We start from the raw sequence: 25595 nt of genomic DNA on the forward strand, positions 1-25595 counted from the left end.
TTTTTCCAGTTTTTAATTGTAACCATTTTTTTAATCCATTAAAAATTATTTCCAACAAATGGCAAGTGTTTAAGAAGATAAAGAGATGGATCTATACTATTCTATGCAAAGCAGAAATCCACTGGGGCTCATTGCAGTTCTTTCTAGATGTCTTTTCTTGTAGCAGGAACAGTGTCTGAGACAAAGAATTACAAAACTACACATGTTTTGGATTTTCCATCTTCACCACCACCTCCACCACCTCCAGCAGCACTTTCTGTTAAAAAACAAGGAAGGAAAGTAAAATGAGTATTTTCTGTTAATTTTAGCTGCTCTAATTCCTTATTATGGAGTGCTGCTTTTATTTTATGCATATTATGTGTGTTAGGCTGTCTGAAATTTCACTGCTTGTCTGGGATATTGGAATAAGAAACAATGACATGTTATATATACATATGTGTATATAGTGTAGGAGTTGATACCAACATTTCTCAAAGGACCAAACACACACTGAACCACTCTTACTGGAAAGTTTCAGTATTTAAGTATATGACTCTGTCCCACACATACAAAACTGAGGTATGTAAGCCATGCAAAAGAAAAAAATTCCTGAATCAATATAATCTGTGAATCTCTTTTTGAAGCAGATGATACAAAAACTTTAATTTTACCTAATTGCGTAAACCTTTTTCCAACCCTGCATGAATCCCTTTGTAATTACTAATTAAGAGAGAGAGACACTTTTCATATTTTTATTTATAGCTACTGATTCTGTTACTCTCTCTCAAATGATGCCACAGATATTCATTGATCATAGTTAAGATTCTTTCAAAGTAATAAATTGCATTTCCAGATTCACTTAAGGTAAGATACCAATATTAGAATTAAAACTTACATTTGAAAGCTGTGGATCACCATGTTACTAGGTCATTTTCGACCCTTTCCACCTGCATTGAAACATGTCACATAATCAGTGTCCTCCCCTCTGTAATTTGTGGATATAATCAATCAACACTATGTTACTAAATATGTATTTGATTTTTCTCAGTTTAATACTGTATTTTGCTTTATTTCAGTTCTGAACTTTCCACAGTAGTGGTTCAGCAAACATGTTTATTTTATATCTACTGAATGGCTAAGAATAGCCAGGTCAGTGTGATCTAGAGAAACCACCATGGTTCAGCATGTATCAAATCTTTGTTTGTATGAACTGACTTAACAAACCCATATATTTGCATGGCCTTGATTTGACAGTCAGATCTGTTCTTCACAAATGTCCACGGTCTCATTCCAGTGTGTGTTTTTAAAGGATGCAGAATAATTCCCTTTTGTTTTGTATTGCCAGTTATGATATGCAAAGACCAGATCCTTAGCTTCTGCAAATCAGTCTGTCCATGCTTTCCTGCATAAGATTTCCTGTTTTCTTATAACGAAAATATTTCTTAATTCAATTACTTAAATGATTCCAAAATACCAATGATGTAGGATGGTCCTAACTTCCAAGTGAGAGTAGAAATACCTGACTCTTCCTAAACTGATTATTTCATTTCTATTTAAGAAGCTTATGCTTAGGAGCACTGGATCTGAGTTTGGTAACTTTTTTTGGTAATATTCTTTGCTGAGAAAGCAAATGTATAAGGAGATTTGCTGAGAAAGCAGAGTTGTGTAAGGAGGTCTCAGGTCTTGTTTTGTTTTGTTTTGCTGGTATTTCTGTAAAGTTCAGATGGTTATGTTCCAGCATAAGGAAAAAGTACTTTTTTCATACTGACAATCAGCTAGTTCTCAGCAATAAATGAATCTTAAATAAAATTATGTGATTTAAAAAAATGAAGTGTCATTGAAAATAAATTTGGGAGCAAGTAGGAGGGTGGAATTTCTGTGAAAATGTGTGTAAGTAGTATCACAGTGTGAGCAGGCCAAAATATTGGACTCATTCTATTAAACCCTTTCAAAAATCTGCTTTGATTAAATCATGTAACTTACAAACCACTTTACCACAACTTTTTGATTTTTTTAAAACATTTTTATTGTAACCTAGTATCAATTTTGTAGGAGCTAATAACTAGTTCACACACTGACAGTAACTTGATGGGTGACTTTGAATAGCTTCTTTTGTGTGAAATGTGAAGAATACTCACCTATTTCCCACAGATACTGATTACCAAATAAATTATTTTGTACTGTTTTATATTTTAAAGATGTAAACACAGACTAAACTAACTTTTCTTCAAACTAGCTGACCATATATCGTTTTAATAACACATGGGGTTTTTTTAATATTTGAACCTTTTCAGTCATCTCAATCAATTGGCAGAGCTGTAGACCTGCTGCCCCACATGCAGTACAAAGAATAAAAGTATTTATTACTTCACTCTTATACTTGAGTGACAGGTTTCAAGTTTCTATAAAATCAGATTCTCTTCTAGGTTATGCTATGCAGAACCATGCTTCCAGTTTTAGGACTTGGTCTGTCTTTGGAAGATTAATGTTGAATTTGTTATATGACAGAGTGTATTTTAGCCAAGAAACTGGTGGTAGGGAACTAGAGCCAAAAGCTTTATCTTAAACTTGGAAGAGAAGTGGAGATTGGCACTGTTCTTTTATGTTCTGAATGCATACTCTCTGTTCCCTGATGTTTTTCATTTTCAACTGAAAACAAAGCACCTGAATACATTTGGGGCTGATGCCACACAGAATTTTGATACATCTCTTCTATTTCAGATAAGCAAGTGTTTAATTACATTCAATTTTAAGTCTTTTGATAGAAGAAATGTTGCATTCTCTTCACTTTTCTGGTGGTCATATTATATAATTCTGCAGGTCAGAAAACGAGGCCAATGTACTGGATTTGTATAATCTTTAAAGGTTACTTCTCTTTCAAGTAAAGATAAAGTTCATTTGGCTAATTCAGAACTTGCATACCATTAGTATAAAGTTTAATATTGCATAACTGCTCTGCATATGTGAATTTGAAAGAGAGAGAGAATATGTTGACTGCTGTAAAAATATGTAAATGAAAACCTAAGAAATTAACCTTTTTGGGCAGCTGCTTCTTCTTCCTTTTTCTTTTGCTCCTCAAGAGCTTTCATCTTCTCCTCGTATTCATCAGCTCGTGTTTTCCATTCAACCCTGTTGTTTTGAAGACCATCAAACATAGGTGTAATTTCCTTGTGAAACCTTGAGAATTCCTGTACAAGCAATTGAAATAAGTAAATTAGAAATCTGTAAGCACTGATGAATTTTTAAATCTGAAATTGTGGAAATGTTGCTGAGAAAACATTTCATTTTTCTATTACATCTAATTCCAAGGCATATTGTTGGAGTAATTGGAGTGTTGGTGTAATAATGCCCTATTGTGCACATAATCTGTAAGGAAAATACTGGAATTTATGTGATGCACATTTTAATATCTTCCCTAATCCCACATATGATAGTCTGACTTATATAATACAACTATGATACATGATATTTTATCATATGGTATCATATGATATATCAGTATCAGGATACAATTAAAAAGGTCTGTTATCCTGTAATATATTCCAAGCAGATGAGGATATTTCTGAAGATGTTAAAAAATCACATCACATTTTTGCTTGACGTTTTTGGATAATATTAAGAACTAGACAAGGATTAAGAATGTGGATATTTCAGTGCCTTACAGAAGAAACAGCATATCTATATGCCCCAAATATTGCATATTCCCATTCCCTTGGCTGTGCTATTAATGGCCTTCTGTAATCATCCCCATTGCTTGCTTATATTAAATGGGTCTGGGAAGAATCAAGCTGGACTTTGTAACTCAGTCTTTCAAAGCAATAACAAAACCTCAGCACCCCGAAGTTTCACTGGGATCTTCCTCTTTTATGAATTTACTTCACATCTCCTGAATTAACTCTATGGGAACAATTCTTGGATGTAACAAAATACTGAAACATTATGGTGGTTGTGATAGTTGTTCACCCTGTGCCCAAGAGTACTGCTGCTGTCTGGAATTTTTTGCTACAACATCTTGTCACTAATTGTGTAACAGGAAAACAAAACCAGTTATTCTTACCTTGTACACGAATGTACACACAAAGTCTATGAAACCAACTTGGAGCTTAGGTAGTTCATCTCCTTTGTTTCTGTCCATCATAGGCTAAAATAGAAGAGCAGTAATTTAGAATATGTAGCTTTTTGGTATAGTGATCTCATAAGCATCATGTTTCATTATTTATTCAATGTTTTAATAACAGTTAATATTGCTTAACACAGTTAAATTACTTAGTACTTACAATAGGTTGTTGCTGTAGCACAGTTCGTTCCAGGTCACCTTGCTCCCAGAATTCATTTGCAACCATGAGGGCAACCTGAATAGGTACAATTCAGTTGGATTGTCAGTAGAAAGTAGTACATTTAAATAAATAAAACAAGGCTTTCCAGAAAATGTGAAAAAACCTACAGACACTGTCTGCTGTACTTAAAGCTTTTCCCAGCAAATTATCACTAGTGCTATTTTGATGCATGCTGAGTAAATAACAGATTCTTGCCAACAGAAACAAGGCAATTTTAGCAATATAAGAGTCTTGTAATACCTGTAATGTGTATAACTTAGAAGTACAAATATTTGCAGTTGTATTTTGATGATGCTTTGTTAAAACATTTTCCTGTAAGGCTAAGTGATGAGCTTCAGCAGGATGGTCAATAATTACTGGAGCACTTGAAGTACTTACCTACAGAATTTTAGTGTGTTTAAGCTGCTTTGCAATGGCACCAAGATCTACAGAATATACACAATTCAAACCATACTGTTGTTAAATCTGTTCCTTAAAAATAGCTGGAAAGTAACAAAAGTTGTCTAGCAAAGAAATAATTGAGTGATATTTAAGGGTAGCCAGAATCAGCAGTGCCAGTTTTAGTGGAAGGACAAGTAGAGAAGGGTTGACAACTGTAGAGTGATTGAGACATCACTGATCACCTACACTCACAGTGAGAGAAAGGTAGAAGTTCTTTTCTGGAAGCAACAGGTACTTAAATATGTATCAAGTAATAATAGGTTATTTTTTTTTAATTTATCATGCACCAAATGGGCAATAAAACAGAGAGTAAATGCAGTATTGTCCACTTCAAAAGTACCTACCTTACTCTGCACTTCCCAGGGCTTGGTTATCGCAGACAGGTCACATCCAGTCATCATCATAGCCCTTTGAAAACAAAAACCAAAACAAGAGTATAGTTTTGGGTGTCAGGAGGATGGTACCAGACTCTTTTCAGTGCAGTGGCAATAAACTAAACCACAAGAATTTCCACCTCCACATGGGGAAGAAAAATATCCATTAAGGGTAGAAGAGCATTGGAACAGGCTGCCCAGGGATGTTGTGGAGTCTGTCTGCAGACATTCAAAACCTGCCTGGACCAGGTCCTGTGTGACCTGCTCTAGGTCACCCTGCCTTGGGAGAAGGGTTGGACAGGATGATCTGTCCCTACCAACCATAACTATCCAGTGCTAGGATGATTATAAAAAAATAAAAGGTCTAGATTTTAAGGAATTTAAGATGACAAATGAATTAATATTTTGCACATTTAAAGAAGATTATAGGCATCCATTTCTAAATTAAAATCATGGTTATGCTCATCATTGCATTTTTAGGTGCCCAAATTCTTTTAAAATCTAGTCCTAGATAATTGATTGAATAAAGAGTAAAATGTGAACCACCTACATGATGACTTCTTTTTTTGTTGGGTCAATAGATATATACTTAATTGCCTGCTCTTCTGTTTCCATTTTTTCAATTGCATCCACAATCTTTTGAAACATAGTTCTTTTCCTGTTAAAACAAACCAATAAGGCATATATTACTGAATGTGAGTTCCTGCATTAAAAATTTAATATAAAATAATATTTATTATATTTGTGCTTTTCCCAAGTACCATCCTAGTCATAGTAGTATCCAAGTAATACTTTCCTGCTGTCGAATGCAAACTTTTTAGGTTATCTAGACACTTTGATCTTTTTGCTATATACCAGTGACATGTGAAGTAATTTGTCAGAGTTCCTGACAAAAAAATAAATAACCAATTTCCTACCTCTTCATATTAAACTCTTTGGAGCAACATTATCATTTTTTAGCATTACATGTTCATTATTTCCTGTACTGAACATACTGAATTGGGAAAAGTGAAGCAAATACTAATAGATGCTCTACCACTCCCTCCCATCAAAAGTCCTAAGAATTGGTAACACCTTACTGAAAATATCTTTCAAAAACATAAGCCTGTCTTGCTATTGCTTCATAAATCTTCTAGTTTGTGCTTAGAATGAATCAAATAATGAAATTACTCTTCTCTAAATCTTAATAACTGCTATTAAACAGTTTTCTGAATTTTTACCTGTCTTCTGACTTTAAATTGTCCCAGTCATAAAACAAAAGTCTCCACATATCTTTAAGGAATATACCCGTTATTAAAGCACGTAAATTCACTAACTTAGGAACAAACCAAAATTGATAGTTTGATATTTGGAGTCTTTGGCATATTTAGCACTGGGATCAGTGGATGTCTGACAAGTTTTTTTTAGTTTTCAGCATGCTCTTGTTTACTCTATCTGTTGTATGTTACATATCACACAAGCACACAACCTTATGATTAGGCTACTGAATCCACACTTCTGGAATATAGTGTTTGCTGTAACTAAAAGTGTACTGGAATGACCTACTAAATGTATTACCTACTAAGTATTATATACATTCATGCATTCTCCAATTTGAAAGCTTATCATCAAACCAAGAATGTCTTGGTTTTGCAAGAATTAGACTCAACAGCAATGTTAAATAGAGCTCTGTTCTCTGCATATAAACATCTTTGTATGCTGCATATAAACAACTAAAAACTACAGTTATACATTCAATTGTATTGGTATTTTTTTCAGTAGGAAGTTATACAGAATTTAGTACTTACTTGAAATACAAAGCCAAGTCAGTTGCTATTATTGCAACTTCAAATAAGTGTAGAACGGTTTCATACTGGCGCTTATTTAGGTTCTGGAAGATGTTTAAACTCTGCAAGGTGGAAAGTTTAGGATTTCAATTCTTTTTATAACACTGCCTTTGGTTTGTACTATACAGATGGTCTCACAGAATAGGGTAAAAAAATTGGTCAGTTACAGTCCTTAAAATAATGATAAAAATTAAAAATTCACATTTGATTAACCTAATTTTCCTGACTTTTTAAAGCTTCCCAGTTCCCCTTCCTGTTAAACTGGGCTGGCACAATTGCCTGCAGCAGTGTATGGGACCTACCATGGCACGTGCAATGTCCTTTTCCTCAGGCAAAGGGAATGCAACCATCACATAGCATTTTTCTAAGTGTCTTGATTTTATTTCCTTCCTTAACAGAGATACAATGCCCGTGTGGGCCAGGGCACAGTGATGCTGCTGCTGAGAGCCTCCCGAGGTCCTGCCAGCTGCTCTGCCCAGGAGCAGGAGCCAGTTCCTGGCATCTCACACTTGAAAAAGTTCATCACCATCAATAAAGGGAAAGGTGTTTGTTTGTTTTTATATCATAAATCTTCAGGGTTTTTTATTAACATAATAATCCTTAGCATAAGGATTTATTCTGTGGCCTCATGAGGTCAAGCAACAGCATCATCACAGGGATTAGAAATGGAAAATGAGGGTGAAGTGGGTGCCTGCCCTGCTGCTGCAAACAAGGGATGGAAGGAGTGCCTATGTGCATGCCCTGCTGTTATATCACCCTGCAGAACACATGGTAGAGAGTTTAAGTAGCGTCCTTTGCTGTAGCCGTGGCACAGCCTGAGGTGGCTGAGGGCAGAGGGGCCGGTGCCAGTGGAGGAGCAGGGCCCTGAGGGGCAGTGGAGGGGCAGGGACCTGAGAGGCGGCTGAGCCCGGGAATGCGGCGGGAGCATCAGCCCCGCTGCTGGGAAGGGCAGCTGGAAGGGCAGGGGAAGGGCATGCAGGAACATCGGTACTGGAGCGGCAGCAGAGCCTGCCACTCCCGGCCCTGGAAACAAAGTAGGGTGAGGGGCGGGCCTGGCCTGAGGGCACGGGGCCCTCCAGGAGCATCTCCCTTTGTTCCTCAGCTCCCAGAACCTGCAGCTGAATTCAGACCTCATAAACCAAGCACAGCCTTTTAATGACAAAATTTTGTGTATCTATATATATATATATGTATGTATATTGCATTTTCTGCTTTGGTTTCAACATCACTGTGTTTTTGCAAACACGAAAAACCTGAGGAGGGTGAGCAAGGCCCAGAGGAGAAGCCTTTCTATCTGAGGTGAATCTGTTCCAGACAGAATCACTGGTGTTTCTCTAAAAGTGGAAAATGCATAATAATTCGTCTTAAACTTCTGAATTTTAGTGTTTCTTATGTGGACTGAGAGAATTGCATGAGACCCAGTAAAATTTGGAATATTGTCACTTGATTGGATCATCAGTGTTGATTGGTGTGAGCAGAAGGTCCATGACGCACCTCATCTTGCAGCAGGGTTTTACTGTACTCTAGGTGATGCCTTTCTAGAATGGAAGAGCCGTGAAGTTTTGCCAGGGGAGCAGCTGACCTGTGGAAAAATAATCAATCCTTTATATGTGTGTGTATATATATATATATATATATATATATATATATATATGTATAATTTTAAGGCAACAGTTTTTATTCAGTTTTCATATTTTTGGTATGATAGTGTAATCTGTATACATTAGCTATTGGTATGATGCAGAGAGAAAAACCCAACTTGTTTCCCTTTTTTTTTGTGACTGAGTCATGATGAAACTTAGAGAGCACTGGGTGTTCAGTGCCCACTAAAGTCAAAGTCATTGTTAGATGCCTCAAAACTCAAAAACTTTGCTATTTAAAATATGCCTTTATTTTGTCTTGCATGTTCAGTTTTGCTGTTTGTTTAATCTATACTCCTTTTATGTACCTTTAAAGTAGCCTTTATCCATCTTTTAGAGTTTATTCTGTGGCATGGCTTTTGAACTCTTATATGTCTGTAATGACTGGGCCATGTGCCCTGGGATTCTAGTTAACTGTAACTTAAATCTAAAGTAACAGTACAATGGAGTTAAATTCCTCTAATGATCTTGGGCTACTTCACTCCCCCAAAATTGCCATTTTATGGACAGCAAAAGTCCTGATAGCTCAGGTTTGTTCAGTTTTACCACAGGTCTTAAAGCATTCCCCTGACATTGGACTAAGCTTCAAGAAGAGGAAATTCCACATCAGATGATGATTGTGAGATGAAGGGAAAAGCATCCTACCTACATGGGCTCCAGGTAGTTCTACCTGTCTGAAAGGGTATTTTCCTCCTTTCCACCTTTTTCCCTTTTTGGTTTATAGCTCTGTTTCCCGAGGTGGATTGCTACATGGCACCTGTATTTTCTGATGTGATTAGGACTGCCGTGATAAAGCCTGATGAGTTCTATAAATAGCTTTACTGTGTATGACCTCATGTAGAGGGCTTTCATCTAGGGAAGACCACAGTGGAAGATTTAAACCCCACCCGCTACAACCCCCCCTTCAACTTGTTTGGATGAGAAGCTGTGTGTTGAATAAGAACCAGCATCTGTCATTCTCTTTCCTACGTCACCTGGAGAATCCCTGGGAATAATCAGAAAATCCCTTTGCGTCACTGCTCTAGCACACAGGCTGAAAAGGCTGAAATGTGAGGAGTGGATTCAGGGTCAGAGGGGTAGGATCAATCATTCTGGATATATAGTTGGTGGAAACTAACCAGAAAATTATAATCTTCTAGTACACATGACATTCTGAGAAATGTGTTCTCTAGCATATAGAAACAAACTCTCACAGATCACATAAAAGACTACACGGTAGGATGTTCACTCCTCAGGAGAAGAGTGTCTCTCACCATGATACATAATGTTTTAATACAAAGGAAAATATAAATGAATTAATATTGTTTCATAATAAACAAGGTAAAAATCACAAATCCTTTAGAATATTTTCTCAGAACATATTACAGCATGAATTGCAAAGCTTTAACCTCATTATGTGTAACATCTGGCCTGTGGACTCAGCAATAGAACTCAAGCTTGTTGACTCAGACTTTTGTATAATGTGAGGTGATTACACCTCAGGAAAGGACCTGTATCAGGAAACTGAGTGTGGGGAGGAACAACTGGACTAGTCAAATTAGACAGTGGAAAACAGAGAAAAAAATACTTTCTCCCTCTAAACTGGCCCTTGTCTATGTCACATCTTGAATCCCTCTCCAGAAAAGTGCTTATGCCCTGTCTTGAAAAGTAATCCAATTATGGATTCTAACTTACTTTACTAATTTCTTTGTGTCCTCATGCACATGAGGCTCTGTCTGCTACGATCCAAACATTGTTAGAGTTTTAAAAAGCTAGAGTCTTAAAAATGGATTGCAGCTTCAGAGATCCTTCTAAGATTCTGCCTCTGCCTTTTGTCTTTGTGTTTCAGCTGCCTGAAGTGCTCTGGGGCACTACAGAATTCTCCTCTATTCTACAGAATATTACAGATACTACAGAAATCTTCTGTAGCATAATTATTTGTTCATGCCAGATGAGTATGGAATATATACCTTATATTTTTTTGCAAGTTTTCACTTTTTTATTGTTTGTTTTCCACTAAAACTAGTACATTACCATATATTTGATCACTTATACTTACTTCATTTGATACAAGTTATTGGTCCCTCTGTGATCAATGTCATGGCAGAAAGCAGCAGCAACCATGGCAAAGGCTTCTAAATCAGTATAGTATTTCTTTATTTTGCCTGTCTGTAAAAGAAAACATAACTCTGAGTGCGTGTTTTCCTGAATTTATCATCTGGAATTGAAAGAATACTAATTAATGAATAGCAACATTACCATGAGCAGAGTAAACATGGTTTGTCCCACATTGAATCCATGTCTCCAGTTATGGTAAGTGATATCCCGATAACCCTTCCTGACTGTGTACATCCATCTTGTAAGGACCTGTTGGGAACAAAAGTGAGTCAGACAGCTGTTAATTGAAACAAAGGAGTTCTCATTAAATAACTAGAATATACTATGAAATTATTTAATTTCAAGTTCTTTGAAAACAAATGTTTTTCATTCAATTAAACATGGAAACAGCAAATTTTTCTTACATAGAGACATGTGGATTTAATTCCTTACTTAGCTTACACAATTCAGGGTTAATTTTATGTTTTTATGACAAATATGTAAGCGTTTCATTGAGAATGGTAGATTGTTAAGCATACCACTAATATTTTAGTATTGCCTGCTTCTAGATTAAAGTATGTAAAACCAGCTATTTTTCTTCTATTTAAAAATAAGTATAAACAAGAAAAATTAACCAGACCTCAGCTGGGACTTTGAATTTTTCAACAACATTTATCTCAAAGAACAGTCGTATTCCACAAGTTATCAGGCCATGTTCTGTAACAGGGAAGTCACTGAAGCGGAATTCATACAGTTCTAAATCTTTTGGATCAGGTAATTCTTCTTTCTGTTAGGAAAAATCAAAAACAAGGGGTTTTCTGTCAAGAACAAAGTTGGAAAAGCTTTTTAAATTTTCTTCAGAAATATTTCTCAAAGACAGTATGCTTACTATGTCTTCAAAGGTCTCAGGTGTCAGTATGAACTAATGTGTATTAAATTATGAAATACAATCATAATACTGCTGGCTTTCTTCTCAGAAGTAATAAATAAAAGCCTTGAGCAATTCCTACTCTGAATTCCAGCACAATGTGTTGTGACCATCTCAACATTTCCTTAGTTTAGAAATCTTGGTCCTTGGAAATTCTCTTCCCTAGTATAAAATCCCATGATTCTCCCACTTTTAACCTGATCTCAAGGCTTCTTCTCAGCCAAATTAAATTGCCAGTTTTGTATGTACAATATAGAGCCGTATTGAACAGCCTAACTGGTAATAATGCTATTAGTGAACTGTTCTCTAACCCTCTTCATCTTTCTCAAAGCCTAGGGAAAGCAGCATCATATTTTAAAGAATGTGTTCCAATCCAAACAGGAATTCTTCAAGGAAGTCTGATGCAACACAAAAAATAGCTTTTATTATCACAATGACTGCCTTCCTCCTCAGTAGTGGTCGTCTATAAATGATCTTCACTTTATGGAGAAAGAAAAGGACAAGTGAATGTAGGCATATATTGAAACAAATAAGGCTGATCCTCCCTTTCCTTCTCCCTGGGTTTTTCCTTTATATCTATGCAGGTCTGAGATCAAGGACAAAGAAACCCAGACCAGTGCTGTTTTAAGACCCATTACTTGGTGAATCATCAGATCTAGAAACACCTGCTTTATCCTATTAGTTATCTGGGATTCCAGGTCTTGTAATAGGATAAAGCACTTGCATTGGAATTTGGGAGTGCAGAAGATATTAGACCTTTGAATTTGTGACTCCACAATGTTGAAAGAACAAATTGATTTTTGTAGATTTAAAAATTCATACCAGTATTATGTTTTTAAATTTGGAGCCTGTATCAGAAAAATCAGATTTTGTTCTACCTGTGGAGAAATTTTATAATGTCTATTATTTTTTTTAAAGTTTTCATGTTGCTAAATTAAATTTCCTTTAAAAGGCATGTGAAGCTACACACTGTTGATGTTTTTTTATTTCACTACTTGCAAGCTATGTGAGCATCTGTTGTGTGGAAGCCAGTAAAACATTAGCACCAATGCATTCCAGCATGCACCTAAATATAACTAAAAAGAGTTTCATGAGATCTTTTCCCTATGCTTATGTGTACATTAGCAAATGTGGTGCAATAGGAGGAAACATATTAAATAGTTGGTACTGCAATTCAATAGATTTGTGTATATTTTGACCTTTTTTCTTCAACCTAGCTCTGTTTTGATCCATTAACAGTGGAAGTCCATTCAGTGTTTTCATTCAGAGTACGTCTTTACTCTGAATGTGAGGTTTTTTCAGATAAAGTAGGTCAATTCATGTGCTCCAGGACTGAAGTGCACTAAATGGGGAAAAATAGGAGCTTTCTTCCAAAGACACTGCCTTTCTAGATTGAAATGCTAAGGCAGCCAGAGGACTGCACTACAAACTCATTTTTGTTTGAGTAGTAGCAGAGTAGTAGAGCAGAGAACTCATTAGGTCAAATCTGGTTTGTCACTGTGGAGTCATGGGCCACTGTCTTTAGACTTCTCTGCCAAAGGAAATGCAGGAAAAATAATCTAAAAGTAAGTTTGTTCCACTGGACACTCCTACCTATGTTCTCTTACCGAGAATGACAGTGCCTTCACCACAATATCCCTTCTTTTATTTTCAGAATTAAAGAAATTAAATTCAGTTATAGATATAGCATTTCCCTTATGAATATTTTAAGAAATTTAACACTTCAAATGTTAATTAATATAAAAATGTCTATGTAACTCTGACTGTCCAGGTGTCTTGATGTACAATTGGGACAGAATGCTTCCCTGTAGGTAGCAGTGGGGTGTGCACAAAGAAGGAGAGAAGAGGTTGAGGATGTGTTATGAAATCAACTCTGTCTAGCCGGTGCAACTGCTAACATTGATTGTATTAATTGGGATTTCACCATACACAACCTTTTATATGATGAGGACACATTGCTGTCTGAAATAAATATACCACCAGACTTTTCAGTTTAATGACTTACCAAAATCCTGATGAGATCCTTTTGCTCACATTCATCTAAACTTTTTGCATTTAATTTCTCCTTGTATTTCTAAAAGCGAAAAAGAGTAAGAAAATTCAGGTTTTGTGTACTAAGTTTCCCATTTTAATTTTGTGGCTGTGGACAGAAACTTACCAGGATAGATTCAACTTCAGCAGGAGTAGCCTTTGTCTGGTACATAAGCATTTCCTGAGCAATGTCTTTCCTGTTTTCAAGTTTGTTCATTTTGTCATAAGTGTCAGTATTTAAAACAGACCACCCCAGGAACTGTGTGAGAGTCTGCAACAAAGTCAAGTAAAGCAGAGATGATGTCATGACAACAGAATGAACCTGACAATTTGAACTTAGTTTTCTTAAAGTCCCATTTCTGTTAGTGCCCTTTGAAAAGCAAGGTGCTACTCTGCTTGTTAGAGGCCTTTATCTTCCTTCAGCCAGTTCTGTTAGCACTCACAGCTTCTAATGACGTTTGGCTCAGCTTAGTAACTAAGTAATTAATATTCCCACTTTACATACAGGACTTTGAGGCTTATGAAGCTTAAGTCAGGTAGGTGGACTTGGGTACACTGTGTAGCATCTTATCTCGCCTGAGTGCATGCGATTATGAATGCTCTGTGAACCCCCACCATCACAGGCTTGGCATCCATTGGCAAGCAGCACACCATACCTGCTTACCCACTGCTACTTAATGATGCTGACCATCATTAAAAAGTCAAAGGATTAAAAGCAAAATTATAAGCAACTTTTGTTGATCACTGCAATGTAAATGATCAATCAAAAATGTTCAGTTTTATAAAGGGAGATAAAGTCTCAGATTCTTAAGAAACTGCATTGTGAAGAAGATAGACACTTGACTAGATGCTAATATGGCCGTTTTGAAAAATTTTTGACACATAAAAGTGACTTTTTCCTGCAATTTTTTTTTTAACATCACATAGCTCCTCCAACCCTTTAATCCTATTAAGCTTACTTCAATGATCTGTTCATCATACTCGTCAAAAGGTTTTCCATCTTTCCTATTGTAAAACGTTGCAACTCCCACAATTTCTTCTTTTTTGTTGACAATAGGCAGTGATAAGACGTTTTTGATAACCCATCCAGATTCATCCACTGGTCCTTTCTGTAGGAAAACCAAAAACCAGGAAATGTGTATTTCTTTGAAAGCAATAATAGAGCTGTGGACATAAGCAATGTAATGAAAATATTTTGTCTGTGCATCACAATCAAAAGAGAAATTATTTATGCGATCAACTGAATAACCAATTAGTGGCAAGCACTAGAATATTTTTCTACAATATTTATAATTATTAACATTATTGAATTTACCTGAAAATTAAAGTATTCATCTGCTGGTGCATTCATCATGTTACAAATCTGCAGTGTAAAGAAAATGACACATTGTTTAAATGGAATATAATGTGCGTCAAAAGTTGGTCTAATATTTTTTAAAGGAATATTTATTTTCTAAGCTAACAATAGTGAGCTAGCTAGCTACAGAAAGCAAAACTGTTCCTCTTAAATTAGATGTGGTTATTCTAACAGACATCATATTGGAATGTTTGCAGCAAAGTCCTTCAGTTTCTCACAGTGCAAAAGCATAATGGTTAAGAAAATCACTTCCAGTTTAAAATGCCATGGGGGTTTCTAGAAATAAATAATTGAGTACTAAGGGCTCTATTAAAAATGCCTCAGGATTACTCACAGCTGTCATGCATCCTGACTTTGAATTACTTATGTCTATGCAAGTAGATAAGAGGAAATTAAGAAAAATTTTAAGCCTTGCATGTGATGATTTTCTTACTTTGGCATTTTTGGTGACATTTAGCACACCTGGAAAGTGACATCAGACACACACATTATTCCTCTGATATCACCACAATCTGAGGGAAATTATCCTGCTGTTTTCACCATTTGTGCTGAGGCCTTGTCTCCACCCAAAATACTGACTCAAATGATTTCACTGGGAACCAAAGGCACTGGAAACATCATTTTTGTAGAGGATTTCGGCCATGGGGAGGTTTGGGGTTTTTGTGTTCAATTGGAACAACTGCATGATTTAAAATGCTAGTTTTGAGTTTTGCTATGAACTTACAAGACCATTTTCAGCAACATATGTTGGCAATCCACTGACAAGACACCAGTGATCTGCTGGAGGTGACCTTTTGAGAGACAATGAAATTAATTTATTTCTACAAGGTAGACATGCTATTCTATCCCAGCAATAACTAATTACCACACATTCACAAGCTGCCAGTGAATACTTACGGAATGACTTTGATTTCTTCTTGTCCATGTAACAAATAGTCAATAATCTTATAAAAGTTGACTTCCTAAATAAAAATATAAAACCATCTAGGTGACTTATACAACTTCAATGTCAAACTTAAGATTCATAAAAAGAAAAATTAATATCCTCACTCGTCCATCAGGTGTCTTGGGGCCTTTGTAAGGCTCTGCCTCCCCCAGCCGGATTGGCCACTCGTCATAGAACTCCTGAGAAAATGATACAATGGGAAAAAGAGAAAAACAAATCAGTTCTGTGTTCATAGATAATATTACATCTGTGTACTACAATTTGGATTAGACTTCACCTTAGAAGTTTCTAGCAAGTAGGAAAAATAGTTGTTACCTTCTCTTTAGTCATGTCCAGCAGACCAACAGAGTATCTTTCACAATTCAAATACATTCGAATAGTATACAGTGCTTTATGAAACTGTCGTTCTATATCTGTTAGCTCTTCAAATACTTTGTTGGCAGACCACAAAAGCATCTGTTTGCAACAAAAGAGAAAAATGTTCAGAAGAGTAAGAAAACAAACATATGAATCCTAAGCATTCCAGAATTAAATTATAAGGTGCATCACTGTCAACAAATTAAAAAGGAATAAATAGATTGTATCCTTAATTCAGTAAGATTGCAAGAATATAAAATAATGGGAATAAGAATTGTTTCAGAGAAAAATGAAGAATTTTTGTTTTAAAAATGCTTCTGTACCTGGCTTCTTCGTGATTCAATATTGTGGAGATATGATGTATGCTGATTTCTTACCACCAAAGATATAAAGTTGAGGTATTTTTTAAATACCTATAAATGAAAAAGATCAAAAATAAGACAAAAGTATTAAATTAAGATATAGAGTCACTCAAATTACTTGTTGAACTGAAAGCTGTATTATTGTGTGACATTTTACCTCTTCATCCTCTTTTGAGAACTCAGGGGCATTTAATTTGTTGAGTGCCATCACAACAGCAAGCACCTCTTTACCCTGTGTAATTGCAGTTGCCAACATATTGACTGTTTTATAGCCAGTTTTTTTGTCCATGAAGTCAGAAAAATGGTTGTTCTGAAAGAAAAGGGAAAAAATCACAACTTAAATGAACGACAATTACCACGCCATGGGCAAATGAGAATTTCATTTGATAACTGATGTTTGCAATGCTGTGAGCACTGTTTCACAGTGCAGTAGGTTTATACTTGAAAAAAAACCCCACTATCATTACTTAACTCAATCTTTTAGAATTATATGTACAGGCTTAACTGAGGCATTGGTTATGAAGACAGCTTCTGAAACCAAGATCTGTGCATATCTTTATTATAATGCTGAGGAATTAGAAATATGGGAAATTTAGAATAAGTGAATTAATAATATGACTTGTGACTACCTGTAAACCTAATATATATGGCTTGCATTTCAGAAAATTACTTCATAGATATGTTAATATTTGTTATTAATTAATTATTTCAGTAAATTAAATTCATTATGCATTTCCCTCATACAATATTTAAAAGTACCTCCTGTCATGTATAAAAGTATTAATGGCAGAGAAGCATCCCCAGCAAGTATTTGTCTGGCTGACTTGTTTCTTACTCCTTCCTGTTTGACACACTCCCATCCCTGTTACTCCCAGCTTTACAGGCTCTTTTGGTGAAAGGAAAGGATATAGGTAGAGGATACAGGATATAGGACCAGAGCTGCTTTTGTTGAGTGTGTACGATCCTGTGGGAATAAGGCCATGTGACTAATGAATGGGCCACAACTCACTACTCCATATTTACACTTTCATCCTTAAAACCAAATGCTGAGGAGGGTTTAACAAGAGCTATTTTTAAAAAAATTTTATGTAAAAATACTGAGAAGCTAGTTCATGCTTCATGGTGAGCTGTTTTATTTTCTCATATCCAAGAAATTCTTGGTCTTTTCTTCAAAGGCTTTAGTGTTCTCTTTAATTTAATAAAAAGGGATTTAAACATTTTCAGGGAAATCTATTTGTCAAGGGTTGTTATATTTTGTTATGTTATTACGAAAATACATCTGAATGAGGTGACTCATGAGTTGGAGGTTAGACTTTTCCTCTTCATTTCCTTTTGCTCCTCTTCCCTCTAGCATACTAGACTAGTACAGCATACTGTTTCTAGTATATGCTGAATTTATAGCATATACAACTCTAACAAGAAAGACAGAATTTTATTATGTCATCAAAATATTAGGGTTTGGACTTTTTCCTTGTTTTTCGTAGTCTTTAGGCAGTCTTTTATATTTGCATTTTATATTTCCTTCTAGGGCTGCATTTCAGTGAAACAAATTAAATGTCTGGAAGTAAATCTTAAATATTGTATTTATGCCCTGGGCTCTCTTATAGAGAAATGATTCCCTTAAGGACAGCCTGTGTCATCCCCATAAATCTCATTCATTGTATCAGGCTCTATTTAGATCTCTGGAAAGTGTAGTCACTTTTGAATGTATTGTCCAGGTGAAAAGGGGACACTTTCTCTGTTTCCAACAAACTCTCTGAGTTGTTATTTTCTGTTTTTCTCAGAGAAAGGTAGAGGAGTATCTCATTTAACAGACATCCAGAGAAAATGACAGGCAATCTGTCTCTTCTGTGTAAGAATAAAATAGTTGTCCTGCAGCCTGCTAAACAAATATGTTATTACATGAAAATATTCGTTTTTCTGTGGGATGTATTATCTACTGACAGAACCATTCTGGACTTGGGTGTGGTTTTGAGCTTCAGGTTTTGCACTTCTGACTGTTTTAGCCATTGAAAACCCAGTAAGTTAGACAGGTAACTTGACCCTGTTTTGTAGTCCCTCTGTCACTAAGAACATCTAGCATTCCTGGAGACGCCCAGGTTCCTGGGTTTAGGGTACTGTATTCTGCTGTGACGGAATAAACAAACATTTCAGACACTCCTGGATTTCTGAGCACTTAAAAAGGATCTGTAGACACCAAATGAGCTGAATCAGCAGGATTTAACTGCTTTGGCTTTCTTTGTTTAAAAACTCCAGAATGAAGGTACAAGCAGTAGTGATCAGAAGCGTTCAGAAGAAGCACTTTGGTCATGCAATTTTTGCAAAGGATAGAAACATTTTAATACAACTCTCTGTTAATAAACAGAAAGTTCAGTAATCACAAGCCATCCTATGCCTGGATAGTGTGAAGTAGAAAGATAAAAATACCTTTTAATGCATTGGCAGCATTCTCACAGCATACAAAAAGACCCCTGTCTCACATGATTTGCATATACACACAAAACATTGTGCTTAGATTTAGGTTTTTCATTATTGAATATTTTACACATAATTTCTAGGAGTTTTGAAGCTCTTATTTCTGACAGTTTAAAAAATATTTTCTCTTGGGAACATAAGCTCATTCTTTTTTCCCAAGCAAATAATTTTTCACAATATCTAAGAAATCATGTTCATAGACAAATCAGCAAGAAATGTGATCTGCAATACCAGAGCCAGAAGAGCACCTTGGTGCTTCCATGACTTCATGAATGTGAAATTAGTCTACTTGAACCTGATCTTATGAATCAAACCATCTTTTAGAGCAATGTTTTGAACTTTCAGCTCTCAGTTAAATCTCAAAATAGGCTTTGAAAGAGAAATTATGGAAAAGAATTCTGCTGCTAACTCCCTAACTGTAGTACCTTTGCAGACATTTCCTACTAGCTCCATTTAATGCTGAGCTACCAAGCCATTTACGATACAATGACCAATTCTTTAAATAGGCCCTAAGATGTGCAACATATCCTGGGTTTGCAGGAAGCCAGCACAAGCACCTAGCTAGCACAAGCAGCTGCCACAGCCCTATGGATGGAGGAATGTTTCCTAATATCCAATCTGAACCTCTCTAGGCACAACTTGAGGCCACTCTCTGTTATCCTATTATTTGTTAGTTGGGAGAAGTGGCTGACCCCCATCTTTGAGGGATTTGTAGACACTGATAAGGCTCCTCTGAGCCTGCTTTTCTTTGGCTCAACACCCCCAGCTATTTCAGCCACTCCTCATAAGACTTGTGTTCCACATCCTCCTTCAGCTTTGTCACCCTGCTCTGGAGATGCTCCAGCACCTCAATATGTTTCTTTTAGTGAGGGTTCCACAGCTGGACCCAGGATTCAATGTGTAGCCTCGTCAGTGCATGGTGCAGGGCAGCAATCTCTCCCCTGGTCCTGCTGGCCACACTGTTTCTGATCCAAGCCAGGATGCCCTTGGCCTCCTTGCCCACCTGGGCACTGCTGGCTCATGTTCAGCTGCTGTTGATCAGCACCCCCAGGCCCTTTTCTGCCAGGCAGCTTCCCAGCCTCTCATCCCTGCAATGCTGCCTGCGGGTGAATCACCCAACACAACAAGGGGTAAGACTTCATCCTGCAGCTGATGTGATAGGGCCAAGACAGCAGATGCCTGCTTTCCTTCCCCCTGGTAAAGCACAGAGGAAGAAGGGGTGACTGTGAGCCATTGCAGTTAGGACTGTTTTGCTCCTGTTGGGTGGAAGGTTCTGTGTTGGATAGATGAGCTCAGACTGCACGTATTTCTTTGTGCTATCTCCACATGTTTCTGGTTTTATTTCTGGTAATTGTACAATATTTTCTTCCTGATATTTTGTTCTTCCACTGATTGTCTTGCACTGGCTCAAATTTGTCAAAATTGTAACCTCTTGATAGATGGTATCAACGTGCTATAATGCTTCATCTCTTACTTCTACTTAGCCTAATTTCAACTCACAAATGTTTTTGTTTCATAATGACATAATTGTGTATGAATAGAAAAGAAAAAGCATGTACTAGCATTTACCTGGCCCTTTCTTAGGCCGCACTGCAAAAATGACATATTTTTGGAGATGTAAATTTCATTTTAAGATGTAACTTACTAGCATTACTGAACAAATTGACTTTGTTGTTGTAAATATGACTAGAGTTCTGAAATAGACTCAAGGAGAAATTAATATATATTTAATAGCACTTGGGTGTTGAACTTTTCAATTATGTCAATGAAATGCCTGCTTGTTATTTGCCATGTGTTGACTATTTTGCAATTTCTTGAAAATGAACTTGTGTTATATTTTTTTTTCATGTGAAACAAGAAAATTAGATAAAAGGGAGCTTTTAATTTTAATTTTTAATGTACATTTTCTCTTCAGTTTTGGAAACTTTCCTCTTGGAATAGTAAATAAAGGAAAGAATTGGTTGAGGTTTTCTTCTGGTAGGCACAATTAACAGAAATTTGTTCCTGTGTTAAAATATTTTCTGGTAAATTGACTAAATCTGCCCATAATAGAAGATTGGAACGTGTTTCCATTTTTCCAGTTAATATTTGTTGAGTATTAATTTCTGACAATGTGGTGTTTATTATCAAGATGAGATAAAATGGAGGAGCAGACATTAACATTTACAGTACATATTTTTCCCATGCAAAAAGCTACCTCAGACAGCCTGGAGTCTGGGGACCAGAACATCCACATTAATCTGAAACGTTTGTCAGTTTAGACAGGCCTGGAATTAAAGTCTCTCCCACTCTTGGGTTAAAGTGTGGAGCTGCTGCTCTGAAGCTGGATCAGCTTACAAAGGGATGATACCAATGCTTGCAAGTTGAAGATGTGTTTAAGTTGATTTGTATCATAGGTTTCCAGTGGCTAACTTAGGTGCCACAAGGATCATTCTTCTGGATGCTTAATCTGAGTTGGAATCTCCCATGGTCTCTTGTTTCTTCACTTCACTGAGGGTTGTGAACTCCAGTGCAAAACCTCTAAAAATGAGGACTGGTTATTTCAGCATCAAAATATTTCGGCCCCTTTCGAGATCTAATCAAAAGGCTGCACTTCTTTTGAAGCATTTTTTCACCATTTTTATAATTTTATGCTCAACTAAAACAAAGATATTATTTCCTGAGTTTCCAGTCCTTAGTTAAATCTTCGTCTTCAAACATCTTTGAATTGAAAGGAACAGTGCAATAATTTAAATAGGTTATGGATTAAAGCAAATATATAAAGTCTTTATTATTGGTTCTTACAAGCCGAGAATGTGATATTTTGATTCCCCCAAAAATACATATTCCTTGTAGAACTAATTTTTAGTTCTTAGTTTTATTTGGAAATAATGTCTTGGAGAAAAATGTAAGGTAATTGTACTCTCCTTTAAAGTATTGTCTGTGTTATCAGTTACTCTTAAAAGAATATTAATAGAAATACCCAATTTTTGTAGCCTATTATTTACTTTGTAATATTTGGGGGACATACTCTGCTAGACCCTGTGAATAATGTGAGACAAATTATTAGGGTAATGGTCCTGCCTGGCCTCCTGTTTCTCACAACAATTAAATCCTGGATTAAACACTATTAGCTCTCACAGTCAACAGGTCCATAATCTTGTGGGGAGGAGACTGACTACTAAGTTAATTATTGAAGGTCTGTATCTTTTCCTCTGCTTTTCTTTTCTAGAGCATTAGTCAGGATGAGGAGCTTCCTCACGTTTATTGGTACCTTTCCAGTTAGAAGAAGGAGATAATCCCTAAAGAACTGGTTACCAGGCACTAAAAGTGGAGTCTTTTTTTCAATGATTTATGGCTGTTGTGATCTTTTATTGCATTTACTTTTGTTATAAAGGGGTAATGATTGAAACATGAAAATGTCACACGATGAGTTTGTCAATGTTGTCATGTACTTAAGACTTAAAAAACACTATGCTGTTTGCATATGGACTGTGTCAACAGTAAAAAGCGGCTAGACATAACATTTTTAAAGTACTATAGCCAACTAGAAGTAATCATTGTGCATTTTGTATTCTGACAAGGCAGTAGGGGCAAAATTCTTCTCTGGCTTAACTCTTTCTGTCATTTTTTGTTCAGAATTTGGGTAGCAGACAATCTCGTTTGACTGAAGTGTGTATGTAGTGAAGTGAGAAATAATTATCCTTTCTAAAATGTGATAAAGACTTCAGTGGCTGTGTATTTCTGCTGCCATGGAGTAATTATGTGTTTTAAACATGACTGACTCAAGCTGCAGTTCTGGGTTTGCTATGGAGATAAAGATTCTGGTGACATAATTGGGAGCCCTGCTTGTGTGAGGAGTGTGAACCTGGACATTGGCTTTTAGTGCACAAAGAAAGAAAATGCTGACATTTTTGAGATCTTTTGGGTTGTTTATAAATACCAAACCTTGGCCCCAGAGAAGTCTCTGAGAGTTGTGCAATCATCTAATAAACTGCCAATATTCTGATGATATTTAGTTACCAAATTTAGATTAATGGAGGCATAGTTGAATTGCATTTTTAAATGCGTGCCTAATGGCACAGACCTCTGTAATCCTAAGAGAGTAAAGGGGTGCCTAAGTAAAGATTACCTTCGAATGATTGAATAGGAACAGATACTCAGCTGACATAAATTAATTAATTAATCCTAGCAGGATCAGATGGACAGAAAAGTTCCCTTCCTCAAGCGTATATAAATAACATTTACCACAAAATTTTGAACAAATCCTGCTGCAAACACAGAAATATTTATTTAGCCCTGCTCCAGGCACCTCTCACATAATGATATTAAGAAGCAGAGCAGTGTCTGATAGGAGACACATCTTTCTTGATCCTCATGATCTTTTCTCATGTAATCAGTTTTATGAACTTGGACAGATTATCCTCCAATCTTCCCACGTGGTGGTAAGAGGCAGTAAATCAGACACTTCTTGTCAGAACAGTAGCCATTGAAGAAAGGATATCAGTGGTCAGTTGAAAATGAACTCATTGTTTTCTCAAATCAGTCAGTCTTCTGTTTGCCACTGTGATTCCTACTTACATCTGGGGAATTTTACTGTGTATTGGAATATTACTTTCATATATATAAACATTTGTTTCTGAGCTTTAAATGTAGTCCTTTATAACTTTTAGCATGATAAAATTTATTGGTTTTTGTTTACCTCTTGCAAAACATAGTTAATTGTAATCTGTAAATATTTTGGTTATTTACATGGAGTTTAGGACACTGTAGTGGTTTCTATCTCTAAAATATTCTGGAATTTTAAATTGACTGTATAGGTAATATTGAGAACCCAGACTGTCATCTTGATAATTATCTTAGCACCATTTGATTATGTTCAGATTTTCGACATAGGACTAAAAAGAAATGAAGATGCCAGCATTTGATGATGCAAGGTTAGTTATTTTTAAAGAAATCTTAAAATTCAAAGCATGTTTACATTTCCCCATGTATTTCAGAGCAATTTCTAAAGCAGACCTCATATAAGACCTTTCACTTTTGTTAGGTCACTCATCATTTTAATTAACATTTGTAATGAATAGTAATAATAAATATTTAACTAAATAAATAAATTCTTATCAACATCTTAAAGAAGATAATTCAGCACAGATTCAACAGGAAGCTAAAAAATGTCAGAACAGCTCTGACTCAATGATTTTCTTCTATAGATGGTTTTAAACAAAAACCCTGGATCCAGTCATACTCATACATCAAACCCATTTTAAATCAAACACTGACATGAAGCTGAATATGTATGTTGACATCTTCCTCGGTCCTCATTCACTTGCTAATAAGGATATAACTTCATTACAAAAGCTGCAAATTAAAGGATTCAGAGATGCATGCATGGCAGCATGAAATAATAACAGAGAACCCTTGCAAGCCCATACTGAAAAACAGAATACAAGCCTACCTTGTTCAGCAGATACTCAGGTAGTTAATGGTCTCTCTTAATCTAATATTTTCCTCCTTTATTATAGTCATTGACATTACAACTACAACTACAAGGGCAATGAAAACATCTAACTAGGCTACATGATGTGGTTCTATTGGATTTTAAGCCATCTCTGCTGATGCCTTTCTCATGTTACTGGTCTGGATTTCTGTCTTTGAGATTTTTCTGAAGAACAACTTTTTACCTCAAGCCCTGGGCAGGAAGCTGAGTAAGCAAATGCACAGAACAGCATTCCTCAAGAGAAGTCACTTACCTTTGTCACATCAGGTATATTAAAAAACTTCTTCGTATGAGCAACCCATCCCACTATCCCGATGTCCAGAGGAAAAACAATCTCATTTTCTGGTTTCACCAAATTCTGCTCATAGTTGGAAGTTGGAGTGATATCAAGAATCTTGGAGGCTACCTCTGGAATACCATTCCGGGAACGACAAACAAACAGACTACACCGATCAGCTGCCAGCAGCTGTGCCAGTCTCTGCAGGGTCTTGTGCACTATCTTTTCCATAACACATGCCTCATCCTGAATTTCTGTTATCAACTCAAAAATTATGTTACACTCCTCCAGACGGGACATGTCTTTGAAGCTGACTCCTTCCTTCACATCTCCAGGGTTCACGTTAAAGATACTTCCCACCACTTCTGGTCTCATTTTCCGGTCGAAATACTCCTTGGCAAACTGGGGATTGTTCTCCAAGTATTTTTCAACGGCATCTTTATTTACCTCACCCATTTTTGCTGGATTTTTCTTAGGATTTCTTTTAGAACTGCATCACCATCAAAGCAGGAATGGTTGCAAGAAGTCCTAACCTGTTATGAGTAAGAAAAATGTACTTTGTACATATTGTATAGCTCACAGACATAATACATTCATCTTCCTCTGTGGCTTCCAAGCCTTCTGATACTCCTGAGATATGACAGAAGGCACTGGCTTAGCATCTTCTTAGTGTGAGATCTTGGAGACCGCTAATTAAAGAGATGTCAGGACAC

The 25595-nt window shown here is 36.2% G+C and overlaps 1 protein-coding gene across 1 annotated transcript; it reads right to left on the minus strand.

Moving 5' to 3' along the window:
* Positions 1-25338, minus strand: PDE6C (phosphodiesterase 6C). The gene is made up of 22 exons (XM_014875393.2): positions 24859-25338; positions 16812-16964; positions 16616-16705; positions 16251-16391; positions 16040-16114; positions 15887-15951; positions 15714-15780; positions 14948-14995; positions 14592-14741; positions 13760-13903; positions 13607-13675; positions 11314-11460; positions 10836-10943; positions 10636-10745; positions 8452-8539; positions 6919-7019; positions 5682-5789; positions 5102-5165; positions 4257-4331; positions 4037-4120; positions 3014-3167; positions 1-256 (listed from the first exon to the last, which is right to left on the minus strand). The coding sequence occupies exons 1-22, from the start codon at positions 25336-25338 to the stop codon at positions 189-191; spliced, it is 2589 nt and encodes an 862-aa protein (XP_014730879.1). The 3' UTR covers positions 1-188.
* Between the last annotated feature and the right edge of the window lie 257 nt (positions 25339-25595).

The sequence above is a fragment of the Sturnus vulgaris genome, chromosome 8 (assembly GCF_052056855.1).
Source record: "Sturnus vulgaris isolate bStuVul1 chromosome 8, bStuVul1.hap1, whole genome shotgun sequence".
Lineage (NCBI taxonomy): Eukaryota > Metazoa > Chordata > Aves > Passeriformes > Sturnidae > Sturnus > Sturnus vulgaris.